At 39.2% G+C, this 18,911-nt stretch overlaps 1 protein-coding gene across 3 annotated transcripts; it reads left to right on the top strand.

Annotated features, from left to right (window-relative positions):
- The first annotated feature begins 98 nt into the window (after positions 1–98).
- Positions 99–18,706, top strand: LOC137186330 (serine/threonine-protein kinase DCLK1-like). Of its 3 annotated transcripts, none has more exons than XM_067595183.1 (16): positions 99–213; positions 591–973; positions 1,150–1,496; positions 9,362–9,461; positions 10,157–10,273; positions 10,834–10,928; positions 11,842–11,929; positions 12,024–12,193; positions 12,624–12,743; positions 13,013–13,159; positions 13,608–13,741; positions 13,904–13,981; positions 14,301–14,394; positions 14,535–14,615; positions 14,759–14,872; positions 16,381–18,706. In XM_067595183.1, the coding sequence occupies exons 2-16, from the start codon at positions 613–615 to the stop codon at positions 16,525–16,527; spliced, it is 2,193 nt and encodes a 730-aa protein (XP_067451284.1). In that variant the 5' UTR covers positions 99–213; positions 591–612; the 3' UTR covers positions 16,528–18,706. The 3 variants fall into 3 exon arrangements, with proteins under 3 accessions (XP_067451284.1, XP_067451283.1, XP_067451285.1); XM_067595182.1 differs by having other exon boundaries at positions 14,298–14,394; XM_067595184.1 differs by lacking the exon at positions 16,381–18,706 and adding an exon at positions 15,715–15,918 and having other exon boundaries at positions 14,298–14,394.
- Positions 18,707–18,911: the final 205 nt, after the last annotated feature.

Below are 18,911 nucleotides of genomic sequence, written 5' to 3'. Positions count from 1 at the left end.
GGGAGGGTGGAGGACACCGGCTACAGCCCTGCCTCCTCTCTGCATCATGTGAACACCACAGCAGAGTAGACACACGGCAGACAGGCAGACGCACCATCACAGGGGCAACAAAGGGACGCATGGTTCATATGAGGCATCAAATGAATAAATGATTCATTGAGATAAGTTCCGCTTACAGATACACGTTTGATTGCATCTGTCCTCACCTCAAAGGTAAGAGAAATTGCACCATAACAAGAAAACTCATATTCTGCACCATTTTCTTGCAATATGCTATGTTTTATTATTTAATCTACCTATTACCCTTTAGCCAAGGTCAGGCTTGTGCAGTTATGATGTTGTATTATCTACCGCAAATGCATGTGAATTTTATTGCTATAAATATTGCATTGAGTCAAACCGGGGAGCATGAAATGGGTGTGACATGTTACTTCATAATCTGTACACTAGCAGCATCAATGCTTGTATCTTTGCTGTTTAAGGATGTAAGCAACTAGACTGACAGAGAGCCTAATTGCTGTAATTTAATGCTGTATGTAAGTTCAAGTGAAAGATCTTACTGAAATAGCAATTTGCCTTGTATTATTCAGGGTGTCATAGTATTGCACGGTCATGGAGCTGGAGCACTTTGATGAGCGGGACAAGGCTCAGAGATACACCCGAAGGGGCTCGAGAGGGAATGGGCTCCCCAGTCCCACTCATAGCGCTCACTGCAGCCTGTACAGAACCAGGACACTGCAAGCACTGAGCTTAGAAAAGAAGGCCAAGAAGGTTCGTTTCTACCGCAATGGGGACCGCTACTTCAAAGGGATTTTGTATGCCATTTCTCAGGAGAGGTTTAGGTCTCTAGATGCACTCCTGGCTGACCTCACAAGAAGTCTCTCAGATAATGTCAACCTGCCCCAAGGGGTGCGGACCATATATTCCATTGATGGGACGATTAAGATCACCAGTATGGACCAGCTGGTGGAAGGTGAGCAATTTTCTTGAATGGTTGTAAGTTTGCCCAAAAATGTGCTTACACTGTGATATGAGATCATGTAAGCAGATCTTAACTAAATGCGTGACCTCCTCAGTCCTGTAGAGCAGAGGTAACCAATTATTTGTGGATTAATTGGGAAATCTGTTAATCTTTCTTGATTTGTGCAGGAGAAAGCTATGTCTGTGCATCCATAGAGCCCTACAAGAAGCTGGACTACACAAAAAATGTAAATCCCAACTGGTCGGGTGGTGCTAAGACTGCTGTGTCCCTCCGTGACCCTTCTTCCCTTGGTAGTGGCAAGGCTGGAGCCCCAGAAACTAAGGAGACCAAGGACTTCATCAGACCCAAACTGGTAACCATTGTCCGCAGTGGAGTAAAGCCTCGCAAGGCCGTACGGATCTTGCTCAACAAGAAGACTGCACACTCCTTTGAGCAAGTCATGACTGACATCACAGACGCCATCATGCTGGACTCCGGAATCGTCAAAAGGATATATACTGTCGACGGCAAGATGGTAGGTGTTAAGTTATCATTCATAGTGGTAATTTGGTGAACTGCATACAGTATCTGGTCAAGCATTTCTCAGTAGGATACAAATTGGACAACATTCAAATCAGGCAACGGAAGTCTTAGACAAAACAAATAAGCTTTCAGTGTAAGGGGATAAATAAAATATGTAGTGTGATATTAGTTTACTCGTGATTTGTTTTTTTTTTTAAAGTAGACAAGAACTTTTTACTTGGGAAATGGGCCAAGGAAAGTCTAAGAAATTTAAATGCTAAACAGAGGTTCACAATTAAACTTTATAGTTACAGCATGAGATGTATCTGTATAAAAAATGTAGTAGTTAACTGTGTACCAATTAAGGAATCATATCTACTTTTGGTCTCGCAGACCTTTTGTATATCCTCTGTTTGTGCATGATTTTCAGTGCTCCCTAGGCTCTTGTCACATGGAAGCGTTAAACGCACTTATTGCCACTTGCAAACTACACACCATGCAGTTCAGGGCACAGTTTTTGGCACACAAGTTGCAAGTGAAGTTGGTTGATGATCTCCTTGTACATTTGGTACTGATGTCATGTTTTTTTCTTGCAGGACCTTTTAAGTGCTATACACTTATGAGAGTCCCACTGGTTCCCATATGTATCTTTCCTCCATTGATACATTAATTGCCCTGAAGAGGGAAGGATGCTACTGTTGGAAAAGAGTCAAAAGGAGACTAGCATGACATTTTGTGCATCTGTTTATGCCTTGGTTCAGTGCTTTACCCATATACAGATTTTGCTGTTAGGACAGCTGCTCTGCTGTTCGGTTTTATTAGCTCAGCACAGTGTACATAAGGCAACCTTTAACACACATTTGCAGTCAACACAGAATAAGGGATCAACTTGATTTGCAAAGTTAGGGAATGTTGGAGGTTTAGAAGAAATACAGTTTTGCCTCAGACATGTCTTTGTCATGTCTTTGAGAATTGCTTCCTTTCCCAAGGAGAGACAGCTGGGAATATTTGGTAAATCTATTATGAGAAATAGGTTTCTAGGACTCCATTTAATAGCGTGCTACTGTTTGGTAGGAATATGAAATGGATATCCACTTACTGAGTTAGAACCAGGAGAGCAATCTGATCAGTGACTTTTTGCACCCTGATAAGAATCTGTCTTGCATTCTCTTTTCTCCCAGGTATGGAAAAGAACACAGTACAATATCCATTATGAATATTATGATCATCCTCGGTGCAAGTGTCTTATTTCACACAAACATCGTACACATCCATTTAATTAATTAACATTCCTCCGGATATTATAGCAATTACAAGAGATGTGGGTTCAGCTTTATGGGCTGATATGGATGGACAAAACCGGAAGGCAACTGCACTTAAAATCGACTGAGAAAATAAGTTACAAAACATCCCACTTAAATATTCAGCTCTTTAACTAAACCTATTCACAAACTTACCTCAACTCTCTATTAGTATCCTTATCACAAAATATAATGAGTTTTTTTTTTTTCCTCTGATGGTTTCTATGGTGACATGCTTTCCTGAGCTGGTTGCTAAGGAACAGCCTCTGCGGCAGAGCGGTGCAGTAGTGATGTCAGGGCTGTAGGTGTAGTGTGAGAGAGCTCATAGATGCAGTGCTTGGTCTGTCAGCCTTATTACACACATGGCGGCAAGATGGAGCACATGGCAGAGCTACAGTCTAATCTCAGGATAGGACCTGCTCTGTAATGTTGTGTAGAGGGAACAGTTGGTGCTTTTCACACCAACAAACAAATCACATATCCATTACTAAACAGTCTTTGCTTCCTAGAATAATATGTAATAAAGTATAATTGGACATGAAAATGCAAATTGATTTTTTTTTTTAAATGTCCTATATATGCCTTCCTAATTAGCTGTTGTATTATGTGCATGGCAGTGCAGTTCTGTGCTCTAGTTTCCCTTCTTTGTGCTTTTTGTCATGTTGTGACTCCAGATGGCCAAACGAGCACCCGGTGGCAACAAAGGGCCTGTTTTCACGGACGTTTACCCTTTGGTAAATGACCTGCTTGCACTTTGGGTCCTGGGACAGAGGCATTAATATAGTGTGATCCCTGGTGATATTCTCAGTCAATCACGTTAATCCCCCTGTCTGTTGTACAATGGAAGTAACAGCCTGGAGATTTCTTTAATTTCTTATTTGTTCATATTTATTTTGGACTCTTGGCTCTGCGTAGCAGGTGGCTCTGCTTGTTGGCTGTTCCTCCATACTGCTGAGTCATTCTGTAATGGTGTTCTGCCACAAGAGTCAGGATTAACTTGGCCAAATGGACACAACCAAGTTAATGGTCTTAGGCTGCACTTTGTGAGCCTCAGATGACTGATAAAAATAGAATTATCCACAGGGAAAGTAGTACAAACATAAGGTAGAGAGAGTGCGATAGACAAACAGACGCCCTGCAGACAAGGTCTTTTTAGGCAATAGAGCGTGCCATGGCCTGGTGTGATCCTGCTGTTATGCGTGGGATGGAGCAGTGAGTATTTGCATGACTGAGTAGGTTTGAGGAGACTTGGCCTATGGCATTCCAATCCCCACTGTAATGGCTATGGCTTTGCACTGTAATTGTATTATGCACACCACTAACTTCTCTGTGTTAGAGTCAATGCTTCTTGTTGAAATTGATGTCAACATCCACTCGAGGACAGTGCCTGGCTTGACATCAATTCATGAAAGCAGAGGCTTTATTCTCCATGGTAAAATTATTCAATAGATGTGATAAATGGCTCATTCATGGTTTTGAAATCAGATTCAGATTTGAAGTGGTTAGTTGATTTATGGTGCTCTAAGTGTCACGCAGCAGAACCTAACTTATGCTTTCCATTCATTTCTTCAATTTGACCTTGACTCTGCCATCTCCTGTGTGTGCACACAATGAATCTCTATTGGTCTCATACCATAGACGTCATTTCTGCATGATGTGTAGCTGCATGTGGCTATTTGCCTTCTTAGGAAATCAGTTGTTTCACAAAGTAGTTTAAAATGATCAAATGTCGTTCTCCTGCAGCTCAGTGACATTAAATTTAAGTGGGTGTTCAAAATAGAGAGACTAATTGCCTATCTTAGTGGGTACTATTCTTAAGAAAATAACTTTTAAATGTAGAAACATATGATTAAAATATTTGTTAGTTCTGTCCTGCTGATGGAATGTATAATTATAAGTTCTGGCTATTTGAAACCTCTCACTGTAACTAAAGGGGAGAAGGAAGGATAAAAGATAGGAAGGCTGTCTGGCTTTCCTCTCACCTACTGCTGTGACTTGGCTATTAATCACAGAGCAGTCGCCTGCTCAGTGTCCCACTGCATTTGGTATATAGAAGAATTTTTCTCTCTTATCCTCATTTTGTTCTAAGAAGCTTGTAATTATGCTTTCAGTTAAAGTGGGAGTTGTGGTTTTACGACACTTTCTGCAGCATTCTAATTTTACAGCATGTCAAATAAGTACTGTGAGCAAAGGTTTAAAGGATATATAGGGTCTGCATTACTTTAAGATAATGCTATACAGTTTCAGTTAATGATGATAAAGCAAAATATTAAATTTAACAGTTTAGTCATACTTCCTAAACATCTCTTGGTGATTTAACATGATTATAAATGAATAAATATTCTAAAATGCTTCCTTATATGAAATGGCACATTACTCCCATGTTATCACTGAGCAATCCTTTTCAGAAAATGACTTGGAAATGGTCTTTCTGCTGTGGAAAATCAGACATTGCTAGAACTACTAAGGGCTAAATATAGAAACTCATTGACAAGGACAGAGTGCTTGAAACGTGTGAGCTTCTGTAAATGAGTTTAAATGTCTACTTTGGTCGCAAATGTGTCTTTTATGGAGCTAAACATCAATGCATAGTGCTGACCAGCACTTTCTAAGACTGCAGTTTCTCATATCTGTCTTCAGTTACAATACCAGTCAAAAGTTTGGACGAACATTCCCATTCACTTGACTCAGTGTGTCCAAACTTTTTGTGTAGCAGATCAAATTTGAATCCTAGATGTCAGGTTCTGATTGATCATGTTTTTTATTTCTTTCTGTGGATATTCTGTTTACATCCTTTGCTCTTTTTACAGGACATGTGAGTACATACCGTAGAGGGTGGATAAACAGACTGCAGCAAATAATTGATCCTACATTCCTGAAAACCATGTAAAAACATTAAAGTATGTTCTCAGACTGTATGTAAGGGCTACTCATGCAAAATGCAGTAGACCCAATTCAAAATTAGATGTGAAGATGAGTCATGTTTCTCCCTGTCGTGCTGAGCAAGTGGCTGCTGTGTCTCTCACTTCAAAGGGGAGATTCAGCACCCTGGAGAGCTCCACCTGTCCGTTGGTGGAACATTTTATTACCAGATTGTGTGTCTTTTGAGTAATTTAAGGTAATTTACATGGCTCAGATTGATTACCTTCTATAACTTGCATACCTCCTATTGTGTTTCCTTTGGTCTGAATTTCAGGAGCAACGCTTGTGCTTGCGGAAATCACAGATAAAACCCTGACGATCAATATTTGCACAGAATGCTCCAGGACTGCAAGAGGTGTGTGTGTGTGTGTGTGTGTGTGTGTGTGTGTGTTAGGGGGAGGGTAGGCCTGATGGAGCTGCTGTGTCACTGAGCCAGCAGACATATGTGATCAATATAAAGCAGCACATTCATGATTGCCCTAGTTATGCTGTAAAATGTAAAAGTATGAGGTTTCTTATTTCCTAGAATTTAAGATGAACAAATGTAACACCGCTGATGTCAAATCTGAAAATGGGGAGTGGCTCTAATGATATCAGTGAGCTCTGTTTGGCTCAAGAAAGACCTTTTTTCTTTTTTTTTCTAGATGAAGCATGTTTTGTCACCCTTAAGTTGGACATTGTTAATTGATTAGATGTCTCTTAATGGCTTTTAACGCTTAATGGCAATCGTCTACCATCAAAGCCTGTTGCCATGATCCTTACTACTCATTAGATTTACTTATCATCTATAAGGGCTTTTTTTTTGTTTTGTTTGTATTTGGCGATTCTTAAGAGAAAGATTGGGAGTGACATTCAACAAAGGTCTTAAGCCTGATTTGATCCCACAACGTCGTACTTACAAGGTGTTCTGCATTATTCTGTCTTCTCCAGACTGATGGTGACATTGTTCTGTTGTCTGCGGTTTGTACCGCTCAGTGCTCCAGATAGAAACTGACAGTGGATCTTAAAGTAGCCGTGTCCCTCTCATCGTTCCAAACTCAGCCGGGATTCTGCCTGGTCTCCTTGGCAACGACTGTGCAGCTCTCCTCCCTTTGGGATCTCGCACTCTTTTTTTGGAGGAGGGGTGGGGGGCAGGGGCCGTCAGAGTGGGGGCCATATTAAGCCCTTTTGTCAGTGCTCAATGTTTATTTTAAGATGTCATGGCTGAATGACCTTTGGTTGTTAGAGGAGGGGCTCTTGCTGCAGGTTACTGATAAACCAATCCCTTTTTGTTTGGTGGATAATCCAACATTTCATTTTTGGCAAATGATTGATACGATATTTTCCTTTTTTATTTATATACTTTTATACTGTATGTGAATATAATGGTGATTCTCAATTTTACTGATACATTTTCTCTAAAATCAAAGATTTATACAACAGGAACCAGAATATTGGCATATTGTACCGTAACTAAGACGGATGATATAATGACATTTAATATATGCTTAGAGGACAGTGTGGTGGACAGATTGTGGTGGCTTTCTTGTCTGGCCTACTTTGTTCAGCGCTTGAGTTATCGTATTTGACTCCTGGTGAACTTTCCATGCTTAATGAGACCATTAATAATGTATGTACTGTACATAACGCATGTTTGCAATTAGCTGTGTTTATATTTCTCATCAGATTTTATTTTCAGATTTCAGTATTAACCTTGTTGTCCTTAACTACATCTTAAAAAACCATTTGTTTACTACAGTTATTAGTTATGAGCACCGAGGATGCCGTAATTCTAGATTTAAAAAAAAAAATGCACTTAATAACTAATATCAATATGGCATCACATTTCGTTTAGAGGTTTTGCTGAGTCCTTCTGAGAGGAAATGAAAACGAGCTCTACCTTCTCTGGCACACTGCTGTAGTTAAGTACATCAATAACCCTTTTGAGTAGAAGGTCAGGACTCCATCAGCATCTTCATTTATTTATGACGCTGCATCCGCTGAGATGGGCTTCTGTTAATGACAGCAGCAGATGCATCAACTCAGTCATATATTTCCTCTTCGTAGAAAACGATTATCATTTACATTTCTTTTCATCTGAGATCAAAGCATAGGTAGTGACTGTTCTTAAGCATCACTGCCAACCATATAACAAGTTACAGTTGTATACTTTTCAGTTTATTTTACGATTTTTTTTTTTTTTTTTAATAGATTTTAGGTTTAGTTTGTGGATTATTTATGCCATCACACATCAGATTTTAACTAAAAGATCTAGTAAATTATAAAAATGCTTCCACTTGAAGAATTATCCTCATTGTGTCTTAATATGATTGGCTCCCTGAATGGATGACTGTTAAAGACATGTTTTAACATGATTTTATACTGAATAGTGCAGGACAATAGAGGTCAATTAACTTAATCTCCCACCAGGAATGGAAACAATTTAATGACAGGCAGACTGCATTTGTCACAGACTGTACTGCATGAAATCCAACAGGTTTAAAATGAGATTTTCTTTGCTTAGTGGTCACCCTAGAGACATTTTCATCTGCAGCCAGGCTGATATACCGGTAGAAAAAAATTATTAATTCCATTATTCATATGCTGCACACATCGTAACATTAATTTTCCCCATGTACTTTGGCCACTTTGAATATGCAATTACAGTGTATCTGCTCAACTGCAACCTCATATCTTGAAGCCAGTAGCATTGTTTTCTCACTTGAACACTGAGATGACCTGAAAATGTTTGATTTTGAGGAAAAAAGTAGCTCTTTACATCCATACATTTGTATAATTAGATTTGAGAAGTGTTTTTTTTTTTTACTGAATATGACAAATCATGGTAGGCAAAGGTTCAAATGGTCATTTGTTCATAACGTTACAAAGGCTGAAGTTCATTGTGCTGAAGGTCATTGTGATGTTTATGGTGTTTTTGCATGGACCTGTTTGAACTTTGACTTTAGACATTTGCTGAAAATTGTACTGTAGCCTCTGAATATACACGTGTGTAATACAGTAAAACTGTATATGGTTATGCAATTCCCAGTTTAAACTGATATTAGAAAATCATAGTTTATGGTCTGTTTTTAATTAATGTATATATGTAATAAGCCGTTTTTGCATCATAGTCATAGGTAGAAGCACAATACATTTGCTAATGGTAAATATTTATTCAGAGATCACTGTGAATGTATTGAACAGTCATTTCATTCAATATATTTTATGTACATGACATTGCCATCTTAGTATGCTGTCTGAAAACAACACAGTCCTCTGAGGTGTTTCTATGGGTGTTGGTCGCTGTCGTCAATTTAACAGAATTGTTACTGAATCTCTTCCCAAGATGCTCCATTAAAGTTTGGAAGTGGTCCAAACTGGCTCGGGAGTGCAGCAGCAGACAGTGTCAGTGTGCGGGTCTGTGCACTGATTGAAAAACGATAGCAATGCTTATGATGCTTTCTAGATTTTTCTCGGTGTGTCAGGTAATTCAAGACAACACGACTGTCTTTGGAATTAACATGTATCACTGGGGAGAGTGCACATTGCATATAAAACTATGCAATTATGTAAAACTTGACTGATTGACTGGACAAAGCTCTGTGATGAAGTGCAACTTTGATTTCTCTCTTTCAAATCTCTAGTTGTTTCATAGAAACATTTCTATTTTTACCAGATCACCTGCCTTCAGGACTTTTTTGGAGATGACGATATATTCATCGCTTGTGGCCCTGAGAAGTTCCGTTATCAAGATGACTTCAATTTGGATGAAAGTGGTAAGTGTACTTTAAATTATAAAAAGACTTATGACTTACATCGCTCAGTGGGAAGAGCATAGCACGAACACCCTCAGGTTATGTGTTGTTGTACTTCAAATAGCTTTTTATTAACCTGTCCCCAATAACCCATAACCCAAGTAAATACTGGATGTGCCAAACAGTGAAACTATTACTGTTGTACTTGTTTTTACTTGTACATCTATTCTCATCTATTCTGTTCCTCCTCATACTGTTATTCCTCATACCATTAGAAGTACTGCTAGTCTACCTTATGAGGTGATGTAGAGAATATGCTGCCACCTCATTTCACTAAATTTGTGTTTTATATGCGTGGGCAAGACTTTATCAAAAATCGGGGAGGTGTCACACCGAACACTGTGAATGAAATTGGCAAACATTTAATAAAGACCTTCTGGTAGAAATTATGAAAGCTCGATGGAGTGCTGTTACAGCTTAAGCACAGTTTTGTGCTTGCAGTTGGACTGAACTGTGTATTATGTTTGTGGCTCTGTGGTTTAGTCTGATGTACCTGACAGAAATTAGTCCCTATCACTGATGTCATACTGATAAAGCTTTTGTAGCTGCTAGTATTTGGAGCTCCATAGAAGCATTGCTCATTGCCTTTCTAGGAGATGTATAAAGATAAAATTTAGGTAGCCTAGTATTATCGTTTTTTTCCCCTTCATCTATAGAATGCAGGGTGGCAAAGTCTGCATCGTATGGACGGCTCCCCTCCTTGCAGGGTCGCTCTTCCCCAAGAAGTGGCGGGATGTCCCGCAGAAGCAAGTCCCCCTCATCCACTGGTTCAGGTGAGACTTTAACTGTTTCCCAAATCCATATTACACACTAATTGTAAGCTGGTTTAGAGTTTGTAGTGTGTTCACTGTGGAAAAGTGGCAAAATTAAGTATACTGCAAAACAGTTGGAATACATACTAAAAAGGCTCTTGATTTGAGTGTGTTGTTGATGGTCACTATTCTCCCACAATGTAACGCAGAGGAAATGGAGGATTTACTCACAGCTGGACAAAATTGAAAGTATTGTGGATAGTAGTGAAACAGCTGCAGGAACACTTGATGCATGTATTGCATAATTTCCTGCTAGTATAAAACCATGTTGTATGTTGATTTCTTATTTACTAACTGCAAAAAAGTACACTATGGATATTAGTAAAATGTATACTGTACACAGTTAGTGTGCAATATTATATCTTGACACAAAGAAACAAACTAAAGGCAAATTTATTGCTCTAAAGTTTCAAACATTGTTCGCATAGGATTATTTCTATATACATACCCCTTTTAAAAAGGCCTCTACATTATTTAATCATTTTGCTAATGTTTTGTCTCCATTTCTGCTGCGCCTACAGCTAATGGGACTGCAGGCAGTCAGCTGTCCACCCCTCGATCTGGAAAATCTCCAAGTCCCTCTCCAACCAGTCCAGCTAGCCTCCGTAGACGTCAGGTAATGAAAATGGATGTTTCTTTAAATAAGCTAATAAAGTTAGATTTATAAAGAGAGAGATTTATATTATATACAATATTTATTTTAAATGATGCCATTTATTATACCAGAGAGGCTTAGTTAAGACATGTAACAATCCCTTTCATCAATGAATAAGCTTTAAAGTATTGTGGTAACATCAAATTAAAAGAAACCTTGTAGTTAATTGATGGGAATAAGTTTGATTGATTTCTTATCAGAATATTGCCTAGAAAATGTGTTAGCCACCACTGGTATTTACACCATTGAGCTTAGCAGTAATGAGACTGAAAACACTGATGGTATAGGTGATCACAAGGGTGCGTACATTGATGTAAATATAAACTTTGATACATGTTTCTGAGTTCAGGACAAAAAAAGCCACACCTCATGTGCCTCCATCTGCACAGTGCTGTGTTCGTACATGTATCATGAAGCTTCTTCTTGGATGAAACATTATCTGTACTGCAGCACATTTTCACTGTGATTATCTTAGATCTGTGAAGGACAACAACGTTGTGAGACTGCATAGCACAGTCAACTCTTGAGCCAAATCCAATTATCAGTGATACCATCATTAATTAATCATAAGGCTGGCTGGGGTTAGCATTGTGGCTGTGGCAGAAGATGATATTTTCTCTCAATCCCTTTTCGGACTTCATGCCAGTCTTTATCTTGGTGAAAAGGTTGGTGTTACGTTTCACCACGCTTGATTTCTTTCTGTCTATTCTCAAAGTGCATACTCCAGGCTGGCAGAGTGGAACAAATAGGCTTTGTGTAAGCTGGCTGTAATCACATTTTTACAAGCTTTGCCTTCTCTGAAGTTTGTGTAAGACAAGTTTATCAGGGTGTCTTTTGTTGTCACTCCATGGTTGTCTCTTTTTTTTTTTTCCAGGGATCTCAGCACAGTGGCTCTTCACTCTCTTTAGCCTCTACCAAGGTTTGCAGCTCAATGGATGAAGGAGATGGGCTTGGCAGTGAAGGTAAGACATTGCATCAGACATAAACCCACTGAAAAAACACTGTCTGCAAGTCATGTATTTAATACTGTTTATAATCTATTGTTTCACTCTACAGCTGAGCCCATGGATGAGTACCCATCAGTCCCTGCCTCCATAGCAGAGAGGTACAAAGTGGGGAGGACTTTAGGGGACGGAAACTTTGCTGTGGTCCGAGAGTGTATGGAGAGATCCACTGGAAGAGAGTATGCTCTGAAAATCATTAGCAAAGATAAATGCAGAGGAAAGGTGAGCCTGTCTCTGCATCTGCTGACTTTAATTATTATACCTCCAAGTTTTGGCTAATTCATTGTCATGGAGATTCTTTTTGGTATATAATTTTGGACTTTTCTTCATTTTGATGCCTCATCAGTTTCTTTAATTTCTGTATTGGTCAGAAGATGGCGCTATCTCTTCCAGACCTAAAATCTTGGGTCTAGATATTTTTCTCCTCTTATTTAAATAACACGATCATATGTACATGGCTATTATGTATTAAGGAGTTTCACAATTATATCAACTGTCATTCAAGATGACTGATTGTTTCTGAAACTAGTTTGTTTGATATTTTCTCTGAAATGACTGAAAAGGAAGCTCCACTGATAATTACTGTATGTTCATAACTTATTCAGTATTTATAGATTTTCCCTTGATTAAATTTCCTGTGTCGTGCATGCAGGAGCACATGATCCAGAGCGAGGTGTCAATCCTTCGGCGTGTGAAACATCCCAACATCGTACTTTTAATTGAGGAAATGGACACCTACAGTGATCTCTATCTCGTAATGGAGCTGGTTAAGGTACGACACATTTATTAATTCTTACAAAGAGATGTCAACATTTAGATGTCACAGTGGCATGTCAGGGCCCATTTTGACATATTGCTTGAGCATTTAGTTTTGTTTTATCCACATTCCCTTTTTACTAGACATCTGATTTTGTTTAATTGTTATTAATCTACAAAAAAATGGATACTCAATACCTGGTAATGGATTTAAAACCTCTCACCTGCATCACCTGCAAAACTGGCAACTTGCACTGTTTCACATCCATATGATTCTTTCTGCAGGGCGGTGACCTCTTTGATGCCATCACCTCTTCCAACAAATACACAGAGCGGGATGCCAGCTGTATGCTGTTCAATCTGGCAAGCGCCATCAAGTACCTGCACAGTCTCAATATTGTCCACAGAGACATAAAACCAGAAAACCTGTTGGTGAGTATGACTTTATAAAGCTTCTGTACTGGCAGTGATGACATGACATCGTTTAAACTCAAAGTTTCTGTCAGTATTATTGTTCTCAATTGAATGAATATATTGATTAAAACAGTAAGGGATGAATTAGTTAGTCTAAACGAAAAAAATAGCGTATAACAAGATGTGATTTTCCCTTTATCACAGAATTTTAAGTTATAGGGCCTCTACTTTGCTCATATTGTTCATTTCAAAATGTCTCCAGATGAACAAAAGTCTGTTTTTACTGTAATGTAGATAGATGTAGTCTGTATTTTTTCAACCCTGTAAAGTTTCTGCATTGCAACCGTTGGCTAATTTTACTGCCACATAGTGCTCATTAATGGAAGCTTTACTACAGTGATGTATAATAATTGGTGACCGTATCACCCAAGGTTTCTTATTTCCCCTTATTGGATGTGTTACACAGGTATACGAGCACCATGATGGTAGTAAATCTCTGAAGCTAGGGGACTTTGGCTTGGCTACCGTCGTCAATGGGCCCCTCTATACTGTGTGTGGCACTCCCACCTATGTAGCACCAGAGATCGTTACTGAGAAGGGGTGAGTCAGAGGGGTTTACAATGGAGGCATGATGATTAGGACATAGCTTCGGAGGAAAAGTTAGAAAATGTATCATTATCCCAAACAAAAGTTAACAGTGATTCTTGCAGATGTCTTTTGTCTCTCTGATACAGTAACTGTCATCTTCCATTACATTTACAGATATGGCCTCAAAGTAGATATTTGGGCAGCTGGTATCATCACTTACATACTGCTGTGTGGCTTTCCTCCTTTCCGTGGGTATGTGCTCCTGTATTGGAGGTTTATTTTGAGTCTTTAAGAACATTTGGCACCAAATAAATACCTCCATCCATTAAAGAAGCCTTGGTTGCATCTATTGTTATTCCTCTTCGGTTCAGTAATTTCTCTCATGTTCTTCCTTCTTTACTGTCCACACTTTGTGCAGCGGCCTCTTGTGATCTTTTCTCTTATTGCCTGATAATATGAATTACCTGTATTGCTCTTTTTTTTATACAGAGATTTATTTGTATAGACTGTGTTTCATCTTCAATCTTTGTAGAAGATTTTGAATGATTGTTGGTTTTAATTTCTACAGCAGTGGTGAAGATCAGGAGGTTCTCTTTGAGCAGATTTTGAGGGGCCAGCTTGATTTCCCAGCACCATACTGGGACAATGTGTCTGACACAGCCAAGGTTTGTGTCTGAAAGTAGTCTTTTCATCTGCTGTCTCTATGCTCCACGTGAAACACTAGAATCTGTCAGTGATCTGTTGCTGTGGTGTCTCAGGCTGCAGTATTTTTCCGGATATTCATGGCTAATATGTTTCTCTTTAGGCTCTGATCACCGGGATGCTGCAGATAGAGGTGGATCAGAGGTACACAGCTGTACAGGTGCTCGATCATCCCTGGGTCAATGTAAGTTCAGGATTATGAAATCAAGCCTTTCACTAGAATCATCTTCTGCGCTCATAGAAGTACTTCCATCACAGAGTATGCAGTGTGATACAACAGGTAGAGTTGCTGAAGCTTTGTTGTGTGTGTATGTGTGTTTTTTTCAGGATGAAGGTGTGTCAGAGAACCAGCACCAGCTGCCTGTGGCTGGGAAGATCAAGAAGCACTTCAACACAGGGCCCAAGCTCAACATCACCACAGCAGGAGTGTCAGTTATTACAGTAAGGACTGATCTGCACCCCTCCACACACTAACACTGCATGCGATAGATTACATTCTAGCTGTGCTTTTTGTTTTTGTAAATGCGCTCCAGCAATGATGCAAAATTAAAAATACTTGCACTTTTAAGTTTTGAACCACAATATGCACCAACTGCTTAATTCCTTAGACGTGCAGAAGCTTCTCATCTTTATGCTTTGGATGTCATTAAAATTAAATTTTAAGTTGAAGACAGCACTGCCTGCTATTGCCCTGAAGCAAATGAATCCATTACACATTATTTTTGTAGTTCATGAAAAAAAGTCTCTTTTCCACTTTATTCTGCATACCATCCATCTGCTTCTTGCTGCCAGGTCCTCCCGTGTGTGCTCTGGCTCTCATCCTTCTGTTAGATGGACTGTCAGCACTATTGTCAGGAGAACTTAAAAATAAGATTTGCTAGGTTTCGGTAGACATGATTTCTTGAACAGTTTCAGAGCTGAGTTGGATTTGTGAACTTGGCAGGAAGGCAAATAACCTATTTTGCTATTTTACTACCTGCTATTGATGGGGAAAAATCTATTGCATTCCTCTACATTTCTCATATCTGGCCTTATTTATTTAATATTTATACTTATTTATTTTACAGGTAAGCCATGAACTCAGTTGTCAGTTGCAAAATTGGAATATTTCTGAGTTAACAGAATGTCAGTTGACGGTGATATGACATTTCTACAAGTTTTTTCCTTCTCATCGCAGCAGTTGAAACTAAAGTTTATAGTTTAATGCTTATCAGGTCAGTGATGCTTTAAGTTCAAGGTGATCCACTGAGTTGCGCTCGTCTCTCTCTGCTCAACTTGACCAGGACTTGACCATCCAGAGGTCAGGGTCTTTGGACCACTACCAGCATCCAGGATTGTACTGGATAAGGTACGGTGCAGCGTAGCACTAATATATGAAGTGCTTCCATGGCAATGTGCTGGCAGTCTCCATTGCTCATCCCCTAAAGGGTTTGACCCATTGCCAATAAATGGAGCTTTTCTCATGCCTCGCCCTTCTTTACTTCATCAGCTTCATCACTTGATCAAATGACTTCATCTCACCAAGGCTACCTGGTGTACAGTTCACTGTGCTATTTACTTATTCTGCATAGAAAGTTATGCATCTGTAATGCTAACTGCATTTGAGTGCATGTTGCATATTTAGCAACCCAGGTCTGAGTGCACTTTTGTTTCTTTATAAGAAGTGCTGTCACTGATGTAAAGATGTCACACACCTGACTCAGGCAGACCATATTACCTCTTGTTGCTTTTACTGGTTTTGTTGTGTGTTGCGCTAGTTTGCTGTGTCACAAGATGAAATTATATTCTGAGTGGACAAGTAGTGAGACAAATGCAGCTTTTCAGATACAACTGCATGCTCACATTGGCTTAACTCAACCACCACTGAGGCACTCTGGTCAATTCTAGATGATACCACTCCTCATCTACCTCATCAACCTAATGGTTGCTGCTGTTTCACCCTCTCTCAGACCACCCCACTTGATAAGGAGAAGCAAATTTTCCGACGAAGACGCCACCATGATGTGAAGCCCGCTCACCACCTCCCACACAGTGTCGGTGCCGGCGCCTCCCACAGTGTCAACCCCAGCCTCTCCCCCAGTGAGTCTGAGGACTAATCCTTAAGTTCGGCCGACACTGTCCGTTCACCCACCCCTCCGTTCTCGCTTCCTGCCTGAGGCCACAGCACCATCCACCCCACCAGGGGAAACGTCTGAGAGGGTGGAGCGCAAAACGGAAAGACAACACTTTGTTCAGTCTGCTGACTTGGACGTTCAGACTGCCTGTACTCATTTTATTTTTTCCGTCGTAATACTTTTATTTTAGTTACAGACTACATTGATCAGAGGGACAAGTTAGTTTCTCTGGATCTCAGAATACACCTTATAAGCATGCAACATTTTAAAATATCTTTTCCCTTCCCTTTCTTAAAAAAAACAACAAAAAAAGCCAAACTGTTAAAGCCTTATTTCTACACAGCAAGCACTGGTCCATTGTAGTACTGTAGAGCCCTCTACTGGTAATATTGTATACTGCAGGAAAGCCAACCTGCTTCATGAAGCACTTAGCTTTTTAGTAGAAAGGGTAAATGCAGAACATTGAAACCTAAGCTTCTATATATTAAATTACCTGATTTTTGTGATATGACGAGTTCAGTACATATGACTTATCATACTGATTTAAACGCTCTTTTGGAAAGTAATTTTCATGCAACAACAGATCACTCAAGACAATACTTAACAGTAACAGTCACTTGTTTATACTATTTGACATCTAGATTACCCTGTGCTGTGGTACTTGAGGTTCTGGTGCATAAATCTTAAACCCACTGTTTAAGAGGACTTTATAAAAACTGAAAAGACATGCTGCTATATTGTTAACATAAGCATTAGATGTACTGAGCAGATTGTTTGTTTGTTTGTTTGTGTAGGACAAATGACGAGTTCATTTGCAAAAACAGATAAAAGCCATTATTAAAATGAATAAACACCTGTTCATAAGAATGGCTTTTATGTGTTTTGGCAAATGAACTCTTCAGATATTGTCCTGCCACCCAGTAGCTCACCTCGTGACGATGATCGAGGACGCTAAAGTTTGACTGTTGATGGCCCAGCTAACCTGTTTGCTTGAGGATGATTAGTGAAACAGTTTTGTTACCGTACATGTCTGTGAGTGTGGGCTTGTTAATTCGGTGGTGGTACAGATGAATGTCAGTGCAATGTAGTTGGTAGTAAGTGCATGTTAAAAGCCTTGCCTTGGCACGTATGGATTTAAGTGCAATTAGGTGTACCGCCCATCGAGCACAGTATCAAATCTGCCCAACGCAATGCTGGAATGAGTGAGAATGGATCTGTTGCCAGAATATTATTGACAGCCAACTGACACACTTCTCTGTCAGAGGGAGGTAATTAGCTTTTTTTTTTTCCACACACTGAAATAAGAAACAAGTTAAATGTTGGTAAATACAGCAAAGTGCTTCCAGGAAAATCCATTATCTGAATATTTGTTCATTCAATCAATACTTGTCGGACTTTTTTTTTTTAAATACTCAGATCAAACAACATGATTAAGTCTAGCTCTCTGGACTGTATGGTACTGTATGTCTTCTGACCACTTCATACATGGTTCACTATAGACCAGATATTCATGGATATAAATGTCCTCTTCTCTTCTTCAGAGACTGTACCCTGCATGTGTGCTAATATGCATCCTAAATTAGTTGTTCTGGTCTTTTACTGTTCAATATACACCTGTCAGATATGAAACCATTTCTGTTGTCATTGTACGTGCTGTCTTGGTGAATGCAGTTCAGTTAAGGCACACTATAGTCATACCATTGCCGAGTTAAGACTTGTATATACGTATTTTAAAAGAAATGTAACATCACAACCCTGACTTTGTTGAAAAAGGGCTCTTAAGTTTCGACTGAAAGGGAGCAAACCAAAAAGCACAAGGAAAAGCAGGTTGTGATTTTGACTTTTTGGGAATGTGTTAGCTTCCTCAATACTGTATCTGTTTTTCATCATCTGAAAAACATGTAATGTTTATATACAGTTTGAAAAAAAAAATGGCACTCAGACAACTGGGAATGTCAGTATGATGTGGAAGCAAATAGGGAATGTGAATTCTGTATTATGTCCATCCATAGTCCATTAATGTAAGGATGTTATAAAAACAATCTGAATGAGAACAAAACAGTAAGAGTTCTTTTCAATTCACAAGAAAAATCTATTGTTATGGTTAAAAAGCAAACTTAACAACAATGTACCAAAATCGGGAATAAAAAGAATTTAATTACTTTGTGAGTCAGCGACTTATCTTCATGAGTCAGTAGGCAGCTGTGTGTGAAGGACGGCCTGCTGCAGATGGGTTGACTGCAACAAATCCAGACAGCAGATGGCAGTAAAACCAAACATAAGTTTATAAGATCTTCAATAAAATTCTTCCTTCAGTTACTCATTTACCAACGTACAGTACCAGTCAAAAGTCACCAGTCACTTTT

The sequence above is a fragment of the Thunnus thynnus genome, chromosome 7, assembly GCF_963924715.1.
Source record: "Thunnus thynnus chromosome 7, fThuThy2.1, whole genome shotgun sequence".
Classification (NCBI taxonomy): domain Eukaryota; kingdom Metazoa; phylum Chordata; class Actinopteri; order Scombriformes; family Scombridae; genus Thunnus; species Thunnus thynnus.
Note: the sequence above shows the minus strand (reverse complement) of the source record. Positions and strands in the feature narration are given on the sequence as shown.